Source organism: Oncorhynchus kisutch, unplaced genomic scaffold, assembly GCF_002021735.2.
Source record: "Oncorhynchus kisutch isolate 150728-3 unplaced genomic scaffold, Okis_V2 scaffold1785, whole genome shotgun sequence".
Lineage (NCBI taxonomy): Eukaryota > Metazoa > Chordata > Actinopteri > Salmoniformes > Salmonidae > Oncorhynchus > Oncorhynchus kisutch.
The window spans coordinates 12,202-37,757 of NW_022263730.1; the positions used below are offsets into that span (position 1 = coordinate 12,202).

Genomic DNA, 25,556 nt, shown 5'->3' on the forward strand with positions numbered 1-25,556 from the left:
TGAAGACGTTCTGTTCAACACACACTGGCTCTTTCTAAAAAGAAAAGTACATTTTCTTTCTCTGATATCTCTGATATCTTCACTCCACAAAGAAGTCCAACAATACTTCAATATGCATTGGGAGAGCAGAGTAAATAAAACCAAGAGGGCGACTGCTTTTGTGACAGCATGGAGCGCCATGTTAACCTGAGTGTCTGTTTGTGCCATCATGCCAAGTCCCTGTCACTCATTGTTGTGTTTGGCTTGATGGAGTAGACAAGAGCACAAACAGATACGGGGCCAGGACCTGAATCCACAAACTGTCTCAGAGTAGGAGTGCTGATCTAGGATCTGTCCATATAATCTTATTACGATCTAAAAGGCAAAACTGGTTCTAGTTCAGCACTCCTACACCGAGATACTGAGGATACGGGCCCAATGTTAGTGATTTATTGTCATATGCCATCCTGCTCAAGAGCATCATTCATTGGCTGATCCGCCCTGCTGACCTGGATGAAACCCTGTGATCATTGGAAGGCCCATCCAAGTGGAATACTAAAATTGTGCATGATATCACAGTCTGGTGGCAAGTGCGCCCTCTATTGGGAGAAATCTGGAGGCCTCGATCCTAGATGAATGAGAAAGACTGGCCCTGATCTAAATGAATGGGAGACTCACCCGGCCAGCTGGTATCTAAATGAATGGGAGACTCACCCGGCCAGCTGGTATCTAAATGAATGGGAAAATGAGTTCGTTATGACAGAATGCTCAAATTGGGTGAAACCAAAAGTTACGCGTCTCAAAAGGCACCGAATTGGTGGAAACACCCTCATCATGTTTCCCCAAAGTTACCATTATTCATCATTACAAAACCCCTGGACAACAAATGATCATTTATTAGTGACGCAAGGCACAAGTATCAAAAGAAGTGGAGACAAATGAAATAAGAGTAACAAGAGTACCTGTAAACTAAACATGTTGTTATTGAGAAAGAGAGATTGGTTCTATGACAACCATATGAACTCAGTACACAGGTCAAGTCAGTCAGAAAATCCACTCTAGATTTACCATGTGATACGTATTTCTGAATTTCCACCTGGCTGACATGCCCAAAGTAAACTGCCTGTTACTCAGGCCCAGAAGCCAAGATATGCATATAATTGGACCCATTGGATAGAAAACACTTTGGCGTTTCTAAAAATGTTAAATTAATGTATAACACAATAGATATGTTAGGAGAAAATCCAAAGAAATACCAACCGGAATTCCTTTTTTTTTTTGAGCACATGCTCTTACAATGGAAGATATAGGGGCATATTCAAATCCAGCTCCCAGATTGCAATTTCTATGGCTTCCACTAGATGTCACCAGTCTTTGTTCAAAGTTTCAGGCTTTTTTCTTCCCAAATGAGGAAGAAAAATTCGTTTTAGAACTCGGACTCAGAGTTGGAAAGCAGTCTGTGCGCGCGCTTACTAATATCATTTTCCTATTGAACATAATTCTTTCCGTATGAAATATTATAGTTTAATTACATTTTAGGGTACCTGAGGATTAGATAGAAACGTATTTTGACTTGGTTTAACATAGTTTAGCGATAGCTTTTTGGATTCCATTCTCTGCGTGTTGAACGAGTGGATTACTCAAATCGATGGCACCAACTAAACTGACTTTTTGGGATATAAAGAAGGATTTTATCTAACAAAACGACACTACATGTAGTAGTTGGGACCCTTTTGATTGCAAATCAGAAGAAGATTTTTAAAAAGTAAGTGAATATTTAATTGCTATTTGTGATTTTATGAAGCCTGTGCCGGTGAAATATGTTGATGTGGGGTGCCGTCCTCAAACAATCGCATGGCATGCATTTGCTGTAAAACCCATCAGATAGATGTACAAGAATTTAAGCTTTTAACCGATATAAGACACTTGTATGTAGCTAAATGTTTAATATCCATAATTTTTATGATTATTTATTTGAATTGTGCACCCTCCAATTTCACTGGAAGTTGTCGACAGGTGTTCCGCTGGCGGGATGCCTAGCCCGAAGAAATGTTAATGAAGGAATGTCATTATTTGAATGAATTTCCCCCATTGCTCCTTCTTCTTCCAACAGTAGGGCCTGCTCCGCTCCTACTCCCAATAGTAGGGCCTGCTCTGCTCCTCCTCCCAACATTAGGGACTGCTCCACTCCTACTTCTTCCAACATTAGGGACTGCTCCACTCCTACTTCTTCCAACAAATCAAATCAAATCTTATTTGTCACATACACATGGTTAGCAGATGTTAATGCGAGTGTAGCGAAATGCTTGTGCTTCTAGTTCCGACAATGCAGTAATAACCAACGAGTAATCTAACCTAACAATTCCAAAACTACTACCTTATACACACAAGTGTAAAGGGATAAAGATTATGTACATGAAGATATATGAATGAGTGATGGTACAGAACGGCATAGGCAAGATGCAGTAGATGGTATCGAGTACTGTATATACATATGAGATGAGTAATGTAGGGTATGTAAACTAAGTGGCATAGTTTAAAGTGGCTAGTGATACATGTATTACATAAAGATGCAGTAGATGATATAGAGTACAGTATATACATATACATATGAGATGAGTAATGTAGGGTATGTAAACATTATATTAAGTAGCATTGTTTAAAGTGGCTAGTGATATATTTTTCCATCAATTTCCATTATTAAAGTGGCTGGAGTTGAGTCAGTGTGTTGGCAGCAGCCACTCAATGTTAGTGGTGGCTGTTTAACAGTCTGATGGCCTTGAGATAGAAGCTGTTTTTCAGTCTCTCGGTCCCTGCTTTGATGCACCTGTACTGACCTCGCCTTCTGGATGATAGCGGGGTGAACAGGCAGTGGCTCGGGTGGTTGTTGTCCTTGATGATCTATGTACCGTATATGCCAATTATTTTATGGTCCTACTGCATTCTGTCCCGTATCAACACTTTTCAAACTTTTGGTGCCAGCGAGAATGACATAAGAAAGTAGTCAAGGTGACTAGCCTAATGGAGCCTCCACCATGTATATCTCACTAGGTCAGGACATTTAATCCTACATATATCCATGATATTTGTGATTTCCTTAAGTGCAACCTACCTTTGTCTAATAAGATATTCTCGTTTTTCATTGGAAAATGTTTTGCTACAGTTTGCAACGATCTCCACTAATGAATACATCCCTTGTAATGATTATCTTCTGTCACTGCCCAGATGTCCAAGTTCTTTGACCTGTGCTCTGACAGCCTGTGGGGCATCCGGAAGGCGTGCGCCGACTGCTTCATGATCGTCTCCAACTCCACCTCCCCTGAGGTGCAACGCACTAAACTGTCTCCCCTTTTCAGTAGCCTCATCAGTGACCAGTCTCGCTGGGTAAGAGACTGTGCACACACACACACACACACACACACCCATACACACACACAGTATAAACATCATTCTATTCTGGTGTTGTTTGTATGAGATGTTTTTCCGCATGAATGACCACGTATTACAATAATAACAGTGATGATAGATTGACGGTGAACATCATAGAGATGCATATATTATTATGTCTGTTACTACGTTGTTGTATTTAATGACGTTGTATTTAATGCTCTCTTGACCCTCCAGGTGCGCCAGGCTGCCTTCCAGTCTTTGGGACGCTTCATCTCCACCTTTGCCAACCCCTCCAGCACGGGCCTCTACTTCAAAGAGGACGGCACGCTGCTGGAGGTCCCCACGTGTCCCTCTGACAGGTTAGGACACAAACACAAACCAACAGCAAAACACACACATTGTCACCGCACCACTCTGGGTCCAAAAAAACACTATTTGAAATGTACCATACTAGTAAAATGAACCAATAGCATTTTCTTGTTTTCACTTTTGAATTTAGAGTTTTGAGTGTTGTGATTTTATTATAATTATAATGAATGTAAGTGTCGATAGGACATCAGTCAATTAATATCATCTTGTGTGCATCTTCAAGCGATGGCATCAGTTGTATTTAATTTAGCTGTTATTAATTCACCGTATGTGGTTATTATATTCTGAAGCTACACTTAACATATCCCAGTGATCAAAACAATCTTGAAGCATGACTTCCGATTGGTCAGACCAGCGTTGAATAGTCCTCACACCAGGTGCTTCCTGTTTGAGTTTCTGCCAATAGGAGGGGAGGAGCAAGATGGAATCGTGGTCTGATTTGCTGAATGGAGGGCGGGGGAGGGCATTATATGCATTCCGGAAGGTAGAATAACAATGGTTGAGAGTTTTAGCAGCTGTTATTCCTTGTCCAAACAGTTGACACATATTTGGTAACTTTCACTTGTTTGACACTTTGTCATACCTTTGTTTGGTTGTAGTGCGTAACAGTCTACGGTTCTCTTTATGTTCCCATCTCTTTGACATTTTTCAGCACTGTTGTACTCCACCATGGCTGTGTAGGTGCTGAATTTTGCGCAGAAGGAGAGAGCTCCTGTTTCACTTTGTTCACGGTGCGACCAGACTTTGTTTACAAGCCAATTTATTTGCCAATGGCAGTGAAGTGAAGAAATTGTCCTTGGTGACATTCGTCCCCTTGCCAGCATAAGGTTCCATAAGCCTCATCACCACATTCTCCCACACTCTCTCACCTGCTGCCTCATGTGGATATCTTTCCAGATATTGAAAGCAGTTCAACAAGTACATTTACACATGCTCTCGCTGTCTAGCCTATTCCCTGTAGGCCAGAGTAGACTGATAAGACCGCTCATCAACTCACCCATTCTCCCCCTTTCTCCCCAACATACTTCACTTTATTGATTTCATCTGTTGTTATATTTGTGAAATTTAGTTTCGGTTCAGTTTCATTATCGGGGTGATTATCAGCTGGGCACTGCACTTTCAACTGTTGGGAGTAGTGGAGCAGGCCCAACTGTTGGGAGGAGTGGAGCAGGCCCAACTGTTGGGAGGAGTGGAGCAGGCCCAACTGTTGGGAGGAGTGGAGCAGGCCCAACTGTTGGGAGGAGTGGAGCAGGCCCAACTGTTGGGAGGAGCGGAGCAGGCCCAACTGTTGGGAGGAGCGGAGCAGGCCCAACTGTTGGGAGGAGCGGAGCAGGCCCAACTGTTGGGAGGAGCGGAGCAGGCCCAACTGTTGGGAGGAGCGGAACAGGCCCAACTGTTGGGAGGAGCGGAGCAGGCCCAACTGTTGGGAGGAGCGGAGCAGGCCCAACTGTTGGGAGGAGCGGAGCAGGCCCAACTGTTGGGAGGAGCGGAGCAGGCCCAGTCTGTATCCAGCCACCTGCTCTCAGATCCAGAAGGTATTGGACTGCCTCCAGCTCCACATGGACGACCCTGATGTACAAGGTGAGGATTGAGGGAGACATGTCTCGTCAAAGGTTGTCCATGTGGTGACACAATGGTGACACAATGCGCTGGATATCATCCAATCTTCACAACATTATTTAACACACAGTGAACTTAATAGTCTGGACATTTAGGAGTTTGAGCGTGATCTGTGTATTCAAATCAAATCAAACTTTATTTGTCACATGTGCCGTATACAACAAGTGTAGAATTTACTGTGAAAGCCCTTAACCAACAGTGCAGTTCAAGAAGAGTTAAGATAATATTTACCAAGTAGACTAAAATAAAAAGTAATAAGAAAAAGTACACAATAAGAAAAACAACAACGAGGCTATATACAGGGGGCACCGGTACCGAGTCAGTGTGCGGTGGTACAGGTTAGTTGAGGTCATTTGTACATGTAGGTGGGTGTGTAGTAACTATGCAGAGATAATAAACAGTGAGTAGCATCAGTGTACAACATTTTTATTAATTGGTGGTGATTTTATTAATTGTTCAGCAGTCTTGGTCCTAGACTTGGAGCTCCGGTACCTTTTTTATGTCACATGACAAGTGTGTGTGTGTGTGTGTGTGTGTCTTTCTGCATGTGTCTCCCAGCCCAAGTACAGGTGCTCTCAGCCGCCCTAAAGGCTGCCCAGCTGGAGAGCCAGTCTGAGGAGGAGGGCGAGTCAGAGAGCCAGACACCAGAGGATAGAGAACCAGATGAGGAGTCCTCCCAGCACAGAGTGACCACAGAGGAGACACAGACACCTGAGCCACCAACCCAGCAGGCCAAGGACCCAGCACCCACAGAGGAACAGAAAGAGGCAGAAGCTGAGACTGAGAAGGAGCCAGAGCCTTATGAGTCACCCCCCAACTCGCCTGTCCTAGTACGGGAGGACTCGGACCACAGCAGCGTGGTGAGTCAAAATGACTTTGATTAATTGCTTTTTGACACTGAGAGACTAAATGGAACTTTGACACTGTTAATGAGAATATATTGAACTTTGACACAAAAGCCTAGTGAACAAACAGATCATCGACCATCTTGAATCCCACCGTACCTTCTCCGCTATGCAATCCGGTTTCCGAGCTGGTCACGGGTGCACCTCAGCCACACTCAAGGTCCTAAACGATATCATAACTACCATTGATTAAAAAACAGTACTGTGCAGCCGTCTTCATTGACCTGGCCAAGGCTTTCTACTCTGTCAATCACCGTATTCTTATCGGCAGACTCAACAGCCTTGGTTTCTCTAATGACTGCCTCGCCTGGTTCACCAACTACTTCTCAGATAGAGTTAAGTGTGTCAAATCGGTGGTCCTGTTGTCCGGACCTCAGACTGGTATATTTGTCTGCTAGCTGACTGGTATATTTGTCTGCTAGCTGACTGGTATATTTGTCTATGTATCTACTCCTGTTGTTGGTCAGGAGCCGGAGCTGATGGAGAGCCTGGAGGGGAAAGAGGACTCTGCTTTCAACCAGGTGTGTGAGGAGAAGTCCAAGGTCCAGGTCAGTTAGTCAGTTCTGTCAAACACTGAATTTCTGAATTTCTAATAAACATTACTGTGCACATAGAGGGACATTTATGTTCCAGTCAAGTCTGAGGTACATCTTTAATTTGTTTTGTCTGAGAATAGTAAAATGATCCAGTGTCCAAGGAATTGCAATTGACAAGATCTAGGGCCAGTGTTCCAGAACCAGATTCAGCCTAGTCCTGGTCTAAAATGCATATCTCCATTGATGGTGCATTTGAGTCCTGGACGGGCTTAAGCCTAGCAAAGTTGCTAGCTACTTGTTGCAAGGTATTTAGCAAACAGGTTTCATGAAATCCATGCAGCCACTGGCTGGCTCACTTTGTGACTTGACAACGAAATATTAGCAAGCCAGGCTAGCTAACTTCAGCTATCCCCACAGAAATGGATATCTGGCTGTAACCTTGGCTGGCTAAACACGGAAGGTTAGCGCACTGTTATCGTATTGGCTAAACGGACACATCTAGTCTTTCGCTAAGATTTGACGTGTGGAATTTTGGAAACTCCAGCATCCGACACGAGACGTTCTGAAACTACACCATTCAGATCACGAACATGTAAAGCAGTCCGTTCTCGTCTCAGCTGTTGAATGTGAATCGGGCTTTCGTCCGTGTCTGGGGAAACCAGCTCCTCTTGTCCCTTCTACTGAGAGCTGCTGCCATGGCTATGATAGTAACAAGTTTGAACCACTCTTGCCCCCTCCCTCCCTCCCTCCCTCCTCCAGAATGTGATTCCCCAGCAGCTGCTGGACCAGTATCTTTCCATGACGGACCCGGCGCAGGCCCAGACCGTGGATACTGAGATCGCCAAGCACTGTGCGTTCAGCCTACCTGGCGTGGCCCTCACCCTGGGCCGGCAGAACTGGCACTGCCTAAAGGACACGTACGAGACCCTCGCCACCGACGTACAGGTGGGTGCTTTTGGATTCAAAAGTTTTCCGTTGTGTGCCCAAGAACACGACAGAGAAAAGTTGGGGTCTTCAATGATAAGAGCTTGGTTTGGAACGAAAAGTGAACAACACACTATGTATTGACATCATCACTGGAGATTTATACGTCAGAGAACAACCGTTACATTTGTGTTTGATATCCTATGCACGTTGCTATGCTAATGGCCAGTCCAGTGACTGCTTGGTCACAGGTCTCATGACGTAATATCGACATGTTAGTTTGCAACCAAAAGCAATACAGCTTGTCATTTTGACTTGGAGGCTGTACGGAACTTCAGTTTCCTCAAATGTTTGCTTATTTCTGGGCAAATTAGATGGGACAGCGGTCGATAGGAGAGATTGTGCTGAAGTAGCAGTGGCTATACTCTCAATTACCACCTCTGACCTGACAACGGTCATGTTGACTATACTCCTCCTAATTCTCTCTAACATGGAAACGTTTTGTTTTGTGATGAGCCAAGCTGACCCCCTGGCTGTACTCATTACCCCTACAGTGGAAAGTGCGCCGGACGCTGGCCTTCTCCATCCACGATCTGGCCCTGATCCTGGGGGACCAGCTGACGGCGGCCGACCTGGTGCCCATCTTCAACGGCTTCCTTAAGGACCTGGACGAGGTGCGCATCGGGGTGCTCAAACACCTCTATGACTTCCTCAAGGTGAGACCACCATACGTGTAACGAGCAACTGTGTAGCGATTCTAAATCGGCCATCTACATAGGCTACACATTAAAATGAAAACGTTTGGTCCACCTCCTGTGCTGTTTTACTAGCCTGGTCCCAGATGTGTTTGTGCTCTTCTTACCAACTCCATTGCTCATTGTCGGGCCAAACATTGACAAGGAGTTGTCATGAGAGCACAAACAGATTGGAACTCAGGCGACCATAATGGATTTTAAATGTGGATGTCTGCCTGACTTGACCTGTATACTGAGTTCATATGGTTGTCATAGAACCAATTTCTCTTTCACAATAACAACATGTTTAGTTTACAGGTTGACTCCTTTTACTCTTATTTCGTTTGTCTATACTTCTTTTGATACTTGTGCCTTGCGTCACTAATAAATGATCATTTGTTGTCCAGGAGTTTTTTAATGATGGGGAAACATGAGGGTGTTTCCACCACGCCTTTTGAGATGCGTAACTTTTGGTTTCACCCAATTTTAGCATTCTGTCATAACAAACTCATTTTCCCATCTCAAGTAAGTGTTGAATAAAGGAACTGGGTTGTACATAACAGGGTTGATGATTTCATCTTAGTAATCTTCACAAATGACTTTGTCAAAGCAACACAATAACTAGGGCTTTACAATAGTGGTTTAAACTTGGGGTTATGTGGATTCAAATCTTCCCAGAAGTCAGAGGGTGCACAGAGCGACATGTAAAAATGCATCATTTTAGCACTTTAGTAAGTCTTTATTTACGTAAACATTTTGACTTCTTGAATTCTCTATTTGGTCTATATTAAGGGACACTTTAATTGAAAAGGCTTTTCGTGGAACGACCCATAACTTGGATCTGTTGCTGTGGTGCTAAAGCTTTCTGTCTTCTGTCTTGTCTTGTGGAAGCTGCTCCATGCAGAGAACAGGAGAGAGTACCTGTACCAGCTTCAGGAGTTCATGGTGACGGACAACAGCCGCAACTGGAGGTTCAGATACCAGCTGGCCGAGTGAGTCTCCCATTCATTTAGATACCAGCTGGCCGAGTGAGTCTCCCATTTATTTAGATACCAGCTGGCCGAGTGAGTCTCCCATTCATTTAGATACCAGCTGGCCGGGTGAGTCTCCCATTCATTTAGATACCAGCTGGCCCGGGTGAGTCTCCCATTCATTTAGATACCAGCTGGCCGGGTGAGTCTCCCATTCATTTAGATACCAGCTGGCCGGGTGAGTCTCCCATTCATTTAGATACCAGCTGGCCGGGTGAAGTCTCCCATTCATTTAGATCAGGGCTAGTCTTTCTCATTCATCTAGGATCGAGGCCTCCATATTTCTCCCAATAGAGGGCGCACTTGCCACCAGACTGTGATGTCATGCACAATTTTAGTGTTCCACTTGGATGGGCCTTCCAATGATCACAGGGTTTCATCCAGGTCAGCAGGGTGGATCAGCCAATGAATGATGCTCCTGAGCAGGATGGCATGTGGCAGTAAATCACTAACATTGGGCCCGTATCCTCAGTATCTCGGAGTAGGAGTGCTGATCTAGAATCAGTTTAGCCTTTTTTAGATCGTAATAAGATTATATGGACAGATCCTAGATCAGCACTCCTACTCTGAGACAGTTTGTGGATTCAGGTCCTGGCCCCGTATCTGTTTTTGCTCTTGTCTACTCCATCAAGCCAAACACAACAATGAGTGACAGGGACTTTGCATGATGGCTCAAACAGACTGTCACTCAGGTTAACATGGCGCAAAAGCAGTCGCCCTCTTGTTTTTTTTTACTCTGCTCTCCCAATGCATATATAAGTATTGTTGGACTTCTTTGTGGAGTGAAGATATCAGAGAAAGAATGTTTATTTTTTAGGATGACCCCCCTGAAGAGCCAGTGTGTGTTGAACAGAACGTCTTCATGTGTGTGTCCACAGGCAGCTGATCTTGATCATGGAGTTGTACAGCCACGATGATGTGTATAACTACCTCAGACAAATAGCACTAACCCTCTGCTCAGACAAAGTGTCAGAGGTCCGGTGGATCTCTTACCAGCTGGTAGGAATGCCATTTGTACTTTAATTGTTTGGGGGAATGATGTCACAATGTTTTCTTTATTATTGTTTAACAGCCTCAAGTACTCATATTGTCCTCAATGATATGAGGTGTGCTTGTGTGCGCATGTCTGTATTGTGACAAACTTCTGTGGAAGTGACAGTCATCTCATCAGTGACCTGCCTTTCTTAAAGAATGGGAAGCATCCAAACATGGTTTGCCTCACAAATGGCTGAAAATATTCCATTGTCTGTGTCAGGTCCACATTAGGTAGACATCAATAGAAAAACAGGAAACGACTATGAAATAAAATATTTCAGTTGTGTATACTACTTTGTTTTTATTTGATCATCTCATCTCTGCTCAGGCAGTAGCAGCCAGCCAACCATCTAACGGTATCTCTGTGCTTCCCATACTCAACAGTCTTTAAGTCCTCCTACTTAGCTAGGCTAGTGGCTAGCTGGTAGCTGCCTAAGTATGCTGCAGAGCTGTCTGACAAAATCATTTGACTAGTTCTTTAAAGAAGACGTGGTATAATTTCAAGACTGCTTATATCCAGCTCCTATAACTATCAATCGGGTAGAGCTACTTCACGTACTGTCTCTATCCCTCTTGTCATGTTGGGTACATTCCTCTCATGCAGTCTGTTGTGCGGGCTCTGTCCGAGCCAGGAAGAACAGGCGCAATGGATTGTGGTCATTGTATTTAATTATGAGTGGATTTGGCTATTTGGCTATTTGGCTATTTCAGCATCACAGCATACCTGTACATAGCCCACCTATAATTTAGCCCAAACAACTACCTCTTTCCCAACTGTATTTAATTTTTATTTATTTATTTATTTTGCTCCTTTGCACCCCATTATTTTTATTTCTACTTTGCACATTCTTCCATTGCAAAACTACCATTCCAGTATTTTACTTGCTATATTGTATTTACTTTGCCATCATGGCCTTTTTTGCCTTTACCTCCCTTCTCACCTCATTTGCTCACATTGTATATAGACTTGTTTATACTGCATTATTGACTGTATGTTTGTTTTTACTCCATGTGTAACTCTGTGTCGTTTTATCTGTCGAACTGCTTTGCTTTATCTTGGCCAGGTCGCAATTGTAAATGAGAACTTGTTCTCAACTTGCCTACCTGGTTAAATAAAGGTAAAATAAAAAATAAATAAATAAATCACCTGTTACATGGCTGTGTGCTCTATTTTACACCTGTCAGCAATCTCCATAGACAAACATTGGCAGTAGAATGGCCTTACTGAAAGGCTCAGTGACTTTCAACGTGGCACCGTCATAGGATGCCACATTTCCTACAAGTCAGTTTGTCCCGATCAACTGTAAATGCTGTTATGTGGAAACGTCTAGTGGCAACACCGGCTCAGCCGCGAAGTGGTAGGCCACACAAGCTCACAGAACGGGACCGCCGAGTGTTGTAGCGTTAGCGTGTAATAATCTGTCCTCAGTCGCAACATTCACTAATGAGTTCCAAACTGCCTCTGGAAGCAACTTCCCTCACAAGAACTGTTCTTCGGGAGCATCATGAAATGGGATTCCATGGCTGAGCAGCCGCACAAAAGCCTAAGATCACTATGCGTAATGCCAAGCGTTGGATGAAATGGTGTAAAGCTCACCGCCATTGGACTCTGGAACAGTGGAAACGAGCTACCTGGAGTGATGAATCACGCTTCACCATCTGGCAGTCTGACTGATTAATCTGGGATTGACGGATACCAGGAGAACGCTACCTGCCCGAATGCGTAATTACCAACTGTAAAAATGGTCTGGGGCTGTTTTTCATGGTTTGGGCTTGGCCCCTTAGTTCCAGTGAAGGAAAATCTTAATGCTACAACATTCAAGGAATTTCTAGATGATTTTGTGACAGCAGTTTGGGGGCCTTTTCCTGTTTCAGCATGACAATGAAGTCTCCGCAACAATGTTCCACCATCTAGTGGAAAGCCTTCCCAGAAGAGTGGAGGTTGTTATAACAGCAAAGGGGGGGGGGACCAACGCCATATTAATGCTGATGATTTTGGAATAAGATGTTTGACGAGCTGGTGTCCACATACTTTTGGTCATGTATTGTATTTACAGACACAGCCCTGATAGGATGATCTCCAGCCCACCCATTACCCAGATGAACAGTCATTGGTTTATTATGATCAGATCACATTGTGACGTCATGCTGTGGGCCAAAAGATCCATCCTTCCTGAACAGGCTGAAATTCCAGGCATTTTCTTCAAACAGCTCATACACAATTTCATACTGTTATTTCGACCTCGTATTGTGGAAATGTCATCAAATATCATCTTGTCTGTCCCAGGTGGTGGAGATCTTACAGAAGATGTATGCGTGTGGAGCCCACGAGCTGGGCCTGAACTTCAGCAACGAGCTCATCGTCCGCTTCTGCCACTGTCCAAAATGGGTGGGCCGCCAGGCCTTTGCCTTCATCTGTCAGGTCATATGAAAATAAATCCTTACAAACACTAATCCCAATAGCTGCTGCCTTCAAAATAATGTTTAGTGTGAAATTGCATCAGCCATGCTTGCCATAGAACTATTCTGAAAGAAGGCGGAAGTGAGAATTGTATGCCTGACTGCTTGGTCATGTTCATTAGGCACCAAACAGAAGGGAAACTGATTTTTGAAACATTTTCTGTTGCATTCCCTAATGAACACGAACGGCTCTGCTTACCATCTGTCATCTATCTTTCTATCTAAATCTGTTTTTCTATTAACTCACTCTCCGCTGTGTTCCCCAGGCCATCGTGGAGGAGGACTGTATGCCCATGGACCAGTTTGCCCAGCACCTCCTCCCCAGTCTCCTCAGCCTGTCGTTGGACCCCGTGGCCAACGTCCGCGTGCTGGTGGCCAAAGCACTGCGGCAGAGTGTCATGGAGAAAGGTAAAGATTGGGCCCTCTTATCTACCCAAGAATATGGTTCATGCATGAGATGCTTTATGCTATTGAGAAAGTCAAGAATGGAATAGAACATAATTTGTCTTCGAGAGGGAATATGTCTCACACATTTAAAAGCCCACACCAGAAATCCACTTTTTCGAGATGAAAGATGATGGTCAGAGCTTACCCATGGTGTTGTAAATGATTTACCTCAATAGGTCATCATTTTAGTGAAAGTGTCAATTATTTGTCCTTGAAGTGGGAAATCCAAGGTGGGACATTTGCGGAAATCTGTGTCAATGCCATGTCTTTTCCTATGAGATAACGTGCAAATTCTTTTCAGACTCCATTTCTTTTCAGGGCTGTGTTTTATTTCAATGTTACCACCCACCAGCATGACATTGTTTATTAATCAGAAACAGCTGCAGAGTTCTTCCTCTTTAGCAAATGAGCTGAGCCAAAACATCCTCTTGTCCTAAGCCATGGAGCATGTTAAAATAGGGTGTGAGCTATCTCCTGTTAGTGATATGAGGCAACCTCCAAAGTGGTTCAAACAGAGGGCTTGATTGACATAATGTGTATGGGAATGTTCTTAAACAGATTATAACCTGGGTGGTTCGAACCCTGAATACTGATTGGCTGAACCGTGGTACTGTAATCAGACCATATACCACGGATATGACAAAACATGTATTTTTATTGCTCTAATTACAATGGTAACCAGTTTATAATAGCAGTAAGGCAGCTCTGGGGGTGGTGATATATGGCCAATATACCACGGCTAAGGTCTGTATCCAGTCACTCCGCGTTGCGTTATGCTTAAGAACAGTCCTTAGCCGTGGTATATTGGCCATATACCACACCTCCTCGTGCCTTATTGCTTAAATAGAAACAGAAATAGACGTATGATGCAATACACATGAAATGAATAAATAGCAGAAGAAGAGCATAACTACTAATTATATTGAATAGAGCAATAGCAATAGGCAAGTCAAGCACAGTACATGACAATAAATGGTGACTGGTCTTGCAGGTACATTTACATTTTAATCATTTAGCTCTTACCCAGAGCGACTTCCTGTTAGTGAGTCTTTCCCACTTCCAACAGATTTTCTCTCTGCATGTTGTTGTCTTTGATCCTCCCAAAATGTGTTGTGCCGTATGTTTCTGATATCCAAATGAGCATACCACTTAGAATATAGTTTTTCCTCTCTCTTCTGTGGACTATTTTCTCCCTTCATTTTGTTGTTAATGTTTTGCCCTCTATTCCTCATTGTTCCCTATCGTTCTCCATATTTCCCCAGTTTCCTACATTCTTATATTTAATTATGTAAAGTACTACCCACCGGTCCACCCATTAGGGCCTCATTGATTTGAATTGGGACACCCATTCTAGTAATTATATTTCTATAGTTGTGACCCATGTAAAATGCACTTTAATTAAACACTGACTTGACTTGTACTTGCAGCGTACTTCAAAGAGCCGGGCAGTGCCTACTTAGAAGAGCTGGAGGAGACGGTGATGACCCTGCAGGCGGACAAGGACAGAGACGTACGCTTCTTTGCCAGCCTGGACCCCGACATGGTGCTTATGGACACTTCTGCTTTAATCTAGAACCTTCCAGCCTGCTCCAACACACAGCCAATAACTATCACCAGCATCAGACCTGACCAGAACACTCGCCTGCAGGAAATAAAGGCACTGATACATAAACATACATAGAATCAGTCATGTGCTCTCTCTCTGTCTCTCTCACACACACACACACACACACACACACACACACACACACACACACACACACACACACACACACACACACGATCTGAAAACCGCACCTCGCTAAGCTAAAACAGCCACCGCAAAATGGCATCGGATTCCAGGTGGAAAACAACCCACCATACGGCTCGGCTAGCGTCCCGTCGTCGAGTCACCTCAACCCATCTGTATCCAGCTGGTTCTCTCAGGTCCTCTGGTTTCATCACGGTTTCTCTCTCTCTTTTCATCTTGTCTTCAATGACCTCCGTAACCACTACTGCTTAGGAGAAGGAACAACCGCACCACTTGGCACTAAACAAAATATGTTAATGAACTCGTGGCATCTTCCCTCTGTGTGTTTACTATGTCAATAATGTGATCCAAGTCTCCCAGAGACCAATGAAATACCTCTGATTGGACATAACTCAGGCCAGTTTCGCCATAGGGGCGTTTAGCTTATAGAATGAGGTACAGCGCTTTAGAACGCAGATAGAAATGGAATGTATAGATAGACTCACTAGAATTGTGATTCTTCTATATACAATGCATCTGTACATTCTATAACGTTGCTCTCCCCTGAATAAACCTCGGGTGTCAGCGGGACCTCGGGTGTCAGCGGGACCTCTGGTGTCAGCGGGACCTCAGGTGACAGTCAATTTTGCATCCCAAATGGCACCCTATTCCCTTTATAGTGCACTACTTTTGACCAGGGCCCATAGGGCTATGGTCAAAAAAGTGCACTGTATAGGGAACAGGGTGCCATATTGGATGCAGCCCTTCAATTGTGTTTTGGGGTTATTTGGGGTGTTCACGACTCAAGGGCTTATGATAAAGTGACAGAGTTTGTTGTAAACCTGTAGTAAGAAGAAGCAGAAAAAGAGAGTGATAGTTTGGTAAAGACCTGTGAAGCACTCCCCCCTTATCCACCGTGTAGGCCATCATTGTAAATAAGAATTTGTTCTTAACTGACTTGCCTAGTTAAACAAAGGTTAAATTAATTTTTAAAAATGTAAATCCACTTCATAATTTTGGCTTTTCAGTCAGACCACTGCACTGACCACAATCAATTGTACAGTATAGGAATGGTTGTGTGGCCTGGGTTTGTGTTCCAAGACGCTCTGACTAGTAAATCTCATTAGTAGTGAAATAAGTATGTTGGAGAATAAATAACTTCCATTGTATAGCTTAACCTGTATAGCCAGGGGATCCAAGGCCAGTTTTAGGGTTTTCTGTAGAGACATGAATGTGGATATAATGAGAGCTGTCACTTTTGTAGTCTTTTTTTCTCTCTTTTTTTTCTCACCTGTTCACATGGCAACCCATTTTTGACCATAAACACGACTTGAGATCCTAAACTGATTGCGGTGTGGCGTGCATCTCAAGTCTGTCTTCCATCTTATGGAAATGTTCACTTCTGTAGACTACCTAACGCATCACACCTGTCAGCAATTTTCCCCATCTTGTTTTTCTTTATGGTAGAACTATTAATAGATATGCATTTTATGAAATGTATTTTTCTTTTCAAATATGTACCATTGTTCAAAGATTTTATATCCGAACTTTGCATTTCACAACCTTTGTAACATTCAATCATTTCTTTAAAATATTTTTTATGTAATGTTATTTTTAGCATTCTGTAATTAAATTTATAATATAAATCAGAAAAATCAAGACATGTGTAGCCTGTCTCCAAACTACCTTGTATAACCAACAAATGAATTGTGCAAATGAGTGTCATATCATTGTCACAAAGGTTCAAAACACCTGCAGCACAAATTTTTTATAAATATAAAACTCAGCTAGGTGAGTTTTCCATGAAGAAGAATTGTTACTTGCTTCTTTAAAAGTATTTTTTTTGCGATACTTGAAGTTTGACACGTAAAGTGAAGCTGTGAAATATAGTCAGTAAAATCTATGTTCTGATTACTACCGACAGACTACTACACTGAACAAAAATATAAACGCAACAATTAAAGTGCTGGTCTCATGATTTATGAGCTGAAATAAAAGATTCAAGAAATGTGTCATACGCACCAAAAGCTTATTTCTCTCAAATTTTGTGCACATTTGTTTACATCCCTGTTAGTGAGCATTTGATCCTTTGTCAAGATAATTAATCCAGTTTAGTCACACAACAGAATGCCACAGATGTCTCAAGTTTTGAGGGAGTATGCAATTGCCATGCAGGAATGTCCACCAGAGCCATGCAGGAATGTCCACCAGAGCCATGCAGGAATGTCCACCAGAGCTGATAATTCAATGTTAATTTCTCTACCATAACGTCATTTTGGAGAATTTGGCAGTACGTCCAACCAGCCTCACATCCACAGACTACGTGTAACCATGCCAACCCAGGGCCTCCACATCCGGCTTCTTTCCCTGCAGGATCGTCAGAGGGGGTGAAGAGTATTTATCTTTGTAATCGAGCCTTTTTGTGGGGAAAAACTCATTCTGATTGGCTGGGCTTCGCTACCAAGTGGGTGGGCCTATGCTCTACCAGGCCCACCCATGGCTGGGGCGTAGCTATGGGTGACTTTACAGTGCAACAAAATAACTAGGGCTTTACAATGATGGTGGAAACATAGAGAAATGTTGAGGTTATGTGGATTCAAATCTTCCTAGAAGTCACAGAGTGTGCACAGTGCGACATGTAAAAATTCATTATTTTTTAGGTGATTTCTTGAATTCTCTATTTGGTGTATATTAAGGGGCACTTCATTTAATATAACAGACTTTTAAAAATTCAATATCGGTGCACAAGTTCTACTGAAAATATCAAAGCAATACAAAAGGCACTCTTTTCGTGGAACGACCCATAACTTGGACCTGTTGCTGTGGTGTTAAAGCTTTCTGTCTTCTGTCTTGTCTCTGCTCCATGCAGAGAACAGGAGAGGGTACCTGCAGAACTTTATGTTCGTTTTGTATTTTGTTCTTTTTTCGGTGTTCATTGTAATGAAAGTAAGATGTTCGCCTACGACGCTGCACCTTGGTCTCTTCATTCAAACGATGAACAAAACAAAAGGTCGATGGCTCGTATATAAGGTGTCTAGCTGAGTCAAAACATTTGATTTCCCCAGTAGTTCGAGTTTAACAGCGTTGTCTATATGTGATGTACAATTCACATGTTTAGAGACCCTTTCAGACAGATGTTTTAAATCCTTAAACCCAGACTTGGACCACGCACACTCTCCATTCAATAGCAGGCAAAGGAATCAAATAGTGATTGCTTTGAGATCCTTGTAGTTAGCCACTGCTTCCTTCCAAACCACTCGTAGTTGAATTTGTGATTTCCGACTTGTTGTGAAATGTTTATGGCAAATGAACACAGAGACGTTTTATCTATAATTTATCTTCATATGATTAGCATGGAAAAGGATTTGCAGTAGATTGTAGATTCGTGATGATGACTGCTTGTCTAGCTTGCTTGCTAAGATTTTGAAAGTATGATGTTGACATGATCAGTCCAATCAAAGCTACGGTAGAAACATAAAGATATAAAACTGTATTTTTTTTGTGAAGAATCAACAACAAGTGGGACACAATCATGAAGTGGAACGACATTTATTGGATATTTCAAACTTTTTTAACAAATCAAAAACTGAAAAATTGCGCGTGCAAAATTATTCAGCCCCCTTAAGTTAATACTTTGTAGCGCCACCTTTTGCTGCGATTACAGCTGTAAGTCGCTTGGGGTATGTCTCTATCAGTTTTGCACATCGAGAGACTGAAATTTTTTCCCATTCCTCCTTGCAAAACAGCTCGAGCTCAGTGAGGTTGAATGGAGGTACTTCCATGTCAATATAACTAAACTGAGTTGATCACGAAACATTAGATATTTTCAACTGTGTGTATTTTTTTTTCACAATACAAAAATCAACTTACATTGCTCCATCAAACATGTCTAACAAAACAAAACACAGGTATTAAAAAGAAAATACTCAAAAATACACTAAATATAAATAAAATAACACAAAAAATAAACTATTTTAGTGCAATTGTATTCACTCTGAAAATATCTTATTATAATGATTCAGGAAGATGTTATTCTTGTTGTTATTCACTGGGGTTCATGTTTTAATAAGATAATTCAATTCAATCAGAAAAAGGTGTAATTTTGGTATAGAATTTTGGAATTTTTGTTTGTGTATAAAGTATTTGGCAACAAGAATAATAAAAAATGAACAATCATTTCAGTGGTCTTATAATCATTGCAATAGTAACATATTATATCTTTCATGTCAAAAACATAGGCATTTTTTCAACTGTGTGTATGTTACTGTCGCACATGAGCCGAAAGCGCAACAATGGGACTCTAACGTCTATCACCATAGCAACAGTAATAGTCAGACAACATTCCAAACGGAAGAGAATTCATTAATTCATTCTTTCAGAATTCTAAACCCTTTGCAATCTGCAAAAATTACTGAGCGCGTTTCTATGAGCAATCCAATGACATATTTTTACACCTCAACGAAGAAGATTTCACTTCAGGTACTGTTAGGGTTGCGTAAATTCGAATCTGGTATCAGGATAAATATAACAATGAGTCACCGATTTTATACTATGTATTTTTTATTAGCTAAGTAATAAATGGCAAATGCAACTTTCGTATATACGGGCTCACTGTAATACCACGCAGGGCAGAACAGAGAACTGACAAGATGTATGTAAACAGTATTCTTTATACTGTGATAGACAGTTCCAACACGTCTGTTGGCCTATCACAGTAGATACTGGGCGTGGTTTAAACTTGCTCAGCCTATTGCAGGCGCTCAGGCGCCTGCAATAGGCCGCTTGTTCTCGCAACACCACGCTCTGAATGTGCCACCCCTAACTCATTGCACAGTTCCTGTCTTTTTTTCCATCATGAGAAAGGCCCATGGCCCTGAAGCTTTTAACAATGTTTCAAGCCAGCTATGTTGCATAACACATACATACATCCACACAAGCCAACAGCAGATAATATTCAATCATATATATGGTAATGGCTATAATGTAAAACACAGGATCCAACAGTACCGAGACCCAAAAGTGCGATGATTAACCGCGACATCGACTCGAAGAGTGTACCGAGGCCAAAAGTGCAGTTTACCGTGACCCGTCGAAGAAAGTCAAGTTCAGTCTTGGTGCCAGGCTGCGTGAAACGGGAGAGATGTTCGTTGTGCCCGACTGCCACCACAATATGAGAATCAGAGAGCTAAAAAACACCATGGAATTAGTGGTTGGGATTCCCACAGACTTCCAGAGAGTATGCTACCTGGATAATGGTAAAATAAATACCTTTGATCTCATTTGCTGGTTTAACTGTTGATATATGTTAATGAGAAATGGGGAGATGTTGTTGATTAATTGATTAGATATGTATTCATAGATTTTTATTGGGTTTAATGAAGTTAGAATCACGGACCTTATAAATCTCAAACGTAGGCTAGCAGTGATAGGATCGTCATGGTGAACATTTTATTGAGGGTGTTTTCCAGTCAGACTGGGGTATCCCACATCTAATGATGTGCTTCTCTGACCAGACCTAATGTATACTCTCTCCACCCAACAGGTGACCTATGTGATGACACCACTATTCACTGTAATGACATCGTCCCTGGAACTACTGTCACCCTGATGATCTGGCCTTATGATGGATGGGCTGAGCTTGTGATCGCTGCAGCTACTGGCAATGTATTCAAGGTGATGTGGCATGAAAGAAGAACCTAGAATAGTCTACAGCAGTTCTACACAGAGACTCTCTATGTCTCAGGTCATTATTGATCATAATAAAAAAAAGTAGGCTTCCGAGTGGTTCAGTGGTCTAAGGCACTGCATCTCAGTGCAAGAGGTGTCACTACAGACCCTGGTTCGATTCCAGGCTATATCACAACCGGCCGTGTTTGGGAGTCCCATAAGGCGGCGCACAATTGACCCAGCGTCATCCGGGTTAGGGGTTTGGCCGGGGTAGGCCGTCATTGTAAATAAGAATTGGTTCTTAACTTGCCTAGTTAAATAAAGGTTAAAAACCATCATCACCTAATAGCAATACTGCATTTCTTTACCAGACTTGCTGAAAGATCCACCTCCTTATTTGATCTAATGAGGCTAGTCTGTAATTACTGCACATCTAAACAGCATCTCACAGCTGTTATTACAACCTGTAGACCTTATTTACTTCACTCTTCCCTTTTTTTAGGATGAACATTTCCATCAACTTTTCACACATATAAATTCTCTTTATTTCATGTAGCTCAAGAGTGTGATGTCCAAACCAGCACCGCCACGTTCCTCCCATCTCAGTGCTATGGGTTCTATGAGTGGAGCTCCTTCCTGGCTCTCACACCGTCTCTTCTCTGCTCTGTTCATCAGTGCCCACCGTGGACACATGCCCGCTGTCCGCTTCCTGCTCCAACAAGGTACCCACCACCGCAGAGGCAAAACATCTGGATATCACCGGCACACTGGAAAAACCTTGTATCTCACTTGGGGTGATTTTGATAAGTATTATTTTGACATATATTGAATGTAGACATCCCTCACAGAGGCATGATGCCCATGGGGGGCACAGGGGCAGCTGCCCCCTCAGATATATATTTTTGTTTTGTTTTTTGTTATTGAAGTTTTACTCCTTTTTCTCCCCAATTTCGTGGTATCCAATTGTTTTAGTAGTTACTATCTTGTCTCATCGCTACAACTCCTGTACGGGATGCGTCCTCCGATACACAACCCAACCAAGCTGCACTGCTTCTTAACACAGCGCGCATCCAACCCGGAAGCCAGCCACACTGATGTGTCGGAGGAAGCACCGTACAAGGATATCCCTACCGGCCAGACCCTCCCTAACCCGGACGATGCTAGGTTAGTGCGCACTGCACCCGGCCTGCCACAGGAGTCGCTGGTGCGCGATGAGACAAGGATATCCCTAACCCGGACGACGCTAGCTAATTGTGCGTCGCCCCACGGACCTCCCGGTCGCGGCCGGTTACGACAGAGCCTGGGCGCGAACCCAGAGTCTCTGATGGCACAGCTGGCGCTGCAGTACAGTGCCCTTACCACTGCGCCACCCGGGAGGCCCCCCCTTAGATATTTAACAAAAAAACATGTAATACTCTCTGTTATACTACTAGCCACTTAGCAATTTTATGAAGTTGGCTTTAGCTAGCACAGATTGGTTCCCGATCTCCCAACTACCAAGAAGCCAATTCAGTCTATCAATCAAGTAAGACTAGCTAGCTTGTGTACTGTAACTATCTTAGCTGGCATGCCTGCTGGCAAGGTTGGTAGACATTAGAAACGCAAGCACTAAATATACTGACCTAAGACTCGTATTCATTTCAATCTTTTACTCAGATTTTAGGAAGAAATGCAGATAAGCATATTAACTTTATTAAAATAAAAGTACCACCAGTCAGGAGGATACAGACAGCTCAAGAGTTATGCTTAGATATGCAGAAATATATTGAGTTGCTATTTTTACATGGAATTAGGCATAATGATTATGGCTGTAGATTGCAGAAAAAAGCTGTTTCAAGTGTTTGAAAAAGCTAAACTCTCCAATTTATGGACGAGGGAGCTAGCCCCCCTCCAGACTACAGTCGTGGAATATTCTAATCAAGTGAGAGAGACTGTCATTTCTTCAAACAATCGTCTTCATTCAATATCGATTAATTATTGGAATAATGAGACGTCAACCCAACACTCTTGACTGTTGGGCCAAGCAGCCTAACCTTCACAGAAATGCAGAGATCTTTATATAGCTGACACAAAGAATGCTTAGTCATGGCTGGTTTCACCCCTCGATTGCAGATTGGGGGGCACCATAAGCCACTTTGTGTTTAACCTGTGGTCATCTGCATGGGGGTGTTGTTTTAACCCCACCTTGGCTTAGTTTCCCAGATTCCAGGATGATTAGAAAAATAAGGGATTGTTCTAAACTCTTCCAGGCTATCTCGCTGACCACATCTTATCTCTGGAATGCCAGCTGTAGGATTTTAGGCTCCTCTCAGTTTACACAGACATAGATGAGAACTATCTAAAAACTCTAAAATATTGCATAAAACAACCATTCGTTGCATAAACAATATTATAACATAATCTTGTAATTTTGCTACCATACCACCGCCAGCCATCCTCACATACTTTGTTCCCCCTCAGATGTGTGTGTGCATGACGCCCCTGATTCCCCTCCATGCTCTGTGAAAGAAAAATATATTCTGTAGGACTAATATAAATAATTAAAAAAAATGTCTTGTGAACTTCGATTAGTAAATAACAATATGTCTGAAAAAATAGATTTATTATTTTAAATTCCTGAACATTTCACTTTTTGGAGATACAGGGGTTTTCTGGTACGCTGGCAATATCTGGGTTATGTTAATTAGGCCATGCAACGGAAAACATTTGGCAGAAGAAAGCAAAAGTCAAGCCAGTTTGTTGTTTTAGCCCGTTTTTCTTTCTGTATGCCTAACAAACTTGACCCTGTTATTTAGGGGCCAACGTTAAGGGCCAGACTCCCCTGGGGCGCGGGGCCCTCCACGCGGCAGCCGCCCAGGGCCAGTTGCAGTCCATCCAGGAGCTACTGGTGCGCGGCGCCCCACACCAACTGGAGGACGCTGAGGGCATGACAGCTCTGAGAACCGCCATGCGCTGGGACCAGAGGAAGAGCACCCGGCAGCTCTTCCTCTTCCACTGGCAGGAGCGTGCGCAGGGCGTGCGCCTCAAGCCTCACCTGGATGAGACAGAGCTGTTCGCCCACCAGAAACATGACTCCCAACTATGCACCTGGCACCGTGGTGCCCACGCTCAGAGATACATGGCCCACCTGAGGTGCTGTAGCCGTGGGGTGGAGGGCATGGTGGAAGTGAGGCAGCTGGGGCCGCCGCAGAACACGGCCATGAGGGCCCAGGCAAGGAGGGCGTGGATGGGGGATGCGTGACCAGAGCTGCATGTCAAGAACAGGGCAGATGGCCAAGAGCCTGGTCCTGGAGAGCCGTGCACACAGGATTTTATTCCAGCCCAGCACCAACACACCAGTTCCTAACTACTCTGGATTGAATCGCATGAGCAGTCGGGTCATTTGAATCAGATGTGGTAGTGTTGTGGTAGTGTCAGCCTCCAGTATTTATGCTGCAGTAGTTTATGTGTCGGGGGGCTGGGGTCAGTTTGTTATATCTGGAGTACTTCTCCTGTCCTATTCGGTGTCCTGTGTGAATCTAAGTGTGCGTTCTCTAATTCTCTCCTTCTCTCTTTCTTTCTCTCTCTCGGAGGACCTGAGCCCTAGGACCATGCCCCAGGACTACCTGACATGATGACTCCTTGCTGTCCCCAGTCCACCTGGCCATGCTGCTGTTCCAGTTTCAACTGACCTGAGCCCTAGGACCATGCCCCAGGACTACCTGACATGATGACTCCTTGCTGTCCCCAGTCTACCTGGCCATGCTGCTGCTTCAGTTTCAACTTCCACCTGACTGCTGCTGCTCTAGTTTCAACTGTTCTGCCTTATTATATTTGACCATGCTGGTCATTTCTGACATTGAACATCTTGACCATGTTCTGTTATAATCTCCACCCGGCACAGCCAGAAGAGGACTGGCCACCCCACATAGCCTGGTTCCTCTCTAGGTTTCTTCCTAGGTATTGGCCTTTCTAGGGAGTTTTTCCTAGCCCACCGTGCTTCTACACCTGCATTGCTTGCTGTTTGGGGTTTTAGGCGGGTTTCTGTACAGCACTTTGAGATATCAGCTGATGTACGAAGGGCTATATAAATAAATTTGATTTGATTTGATTTGATTTGTTGGGTTGGAACAAAAACTTGCTAACAGACAATGTTTCCCCCTTGTTCATTTAGTCAGAAGTTTGCCTACCTCTCCACATCGGACGTTGAGTAAGCACTTTCGCAATCGTTCCGAGCAGCAAGACTCCCTTCATGAAATTATCAAGAAGCAGAAAAGTAGATGAACGACATTTACAGTGCCTTGCGAAACTATATAATCAAGATAAACCAGTGAAAAAAAGGTGCAGCAAAAAGGTGTAATCACATTAGTTCAGAGATGGGGAAAGAAGAACCTGGACGACAGAATGTGACACTGCTTATTGGTGAATGAAAGTAGAAACCAGAGAGAAAAAATATATATAAATACTGTATGATAAAAGCCAATTCAACGGGAGTTGACAACTGTTACATGGGAAATAAAGTACCTTTAGGTTTAATGATTGTAGTTGTGAACTGTTCTATCAAACAAATGCATTGCCGTTGCACCATGGCAGCATTCAGTGCCTTCGGAAAGTATTCAGACACCTTGACCTTTCCACATTTTGTTACTTTACTGCTTTATTCTTAAATGTATTACATCATTTTTTTTCGCACATCAATCTACACACAATACCCCATATATGACAAAGTGAAAACAGGTTTTTAGAATTTT

At 43.1% G+C, this 25,556-nt stretch overlaps 2 protein-coding genes across 2 annotated transcripts; both read left to right on the forward strand.

The window, feature by feature from the left end:
• The first annotated feature begins 3,172 nt into the window (after positions 1-3,172).
• On the forward strand, positions 3,173-15,832 carry LOC116367848 (serine/threonine-protein phosphatase 4 regulatory subunit 1-like). Its single transcript, XM_031819017.1, has 12 exons — positions 3,173-3,363; positions 3,604-3,787; positions 4,983-5,238; positions 5,873-6,218; positions 6,731-6,811; positions 7,559-7,744; positions 8,278-8,439; positions 9,349-9,449; positions 10,367-10,487; positions 12,811-12,945; positions 13,250-13,391; positions 14,858-15,832. Exons 1-12 carry the CDS (start codon positions 3,205-3,207, stop codon positions 15,001-15,003), a joined length of 2,019 nt encoding a protein of 672 aa, XP_031674877.1. The 5' UTR covers positions 3,173-3,204; the 3' UTR covers positions 15,004-15,832.
• A 4,236-nt stretch (positions 15,833-20,068) lies between these two features.
• On the forward strand, positions 20,069-24,287 carry LOC116367849 (ankyrin repeat domain-containing protein 60-like). Its single transcript, XM_031819018.1, has 4 exons — positions 20,069-20,414; positions 20,702-20,832; positions 21,383-21,548; positions 23,622-24,287. The coding sequence occupies exons 1-4, from the start codon at positions 20,300-20,302 to the stop codon at positions 24,065-24,067; spliced, it is 858 nt and encodes a 285-aa protein (XP_031674878.1). The 5' UTR covers positions 20,069-20,299; the 3' UTR covers positions 24,068-24,287.
• The last annotated feature ends 1,269 nt before the right edge of the window (positions 24,288-25,556 follow it).

Coding starts and splice junctions, on each gene's coding strand:
- LOC116367848 (XM_031819017.1), top strand. CDS start 3,205: ATGTCCAAGTTCTTTGACCTGTGCTCTGACAGCCTGTGGGGCATCCGG. Junction 8,440..9,348: donor ACCTCTATGACTTCCTCAAG/GTGAGACCACCA, acceptor GTCTTGTGGAAG/CTGCTCCATGCAGAGAACAG. Junction 10,488..12,810: donor GGTGGATCTCTTACCAGCTG/GTAGGAATGCCA, acceptor TGTCTGTCCCAG/GTGGTGGAGATCTTACAGAA.
- LOC116367849 (XM_031819018.1), top strand. CDS start 20,300: ATGTTCGTTGTGCCCGACTGCCACCACAATATGAGAATCAGAGAGCTA. Junction 20,415..20,701: donor AGTATGCTACCTGGATAATG/GTAAAATAAATA, acceptor TCCACCCAACAG/GTGACCTATGTGATGACACC. Junction 20,833..21,382: donor CTACTGGCAATGTATTCAAG/GTGATGTGGCAT, acceptor TATTTCATGTAG/CTCAAGAGTGTGATGTCCAA.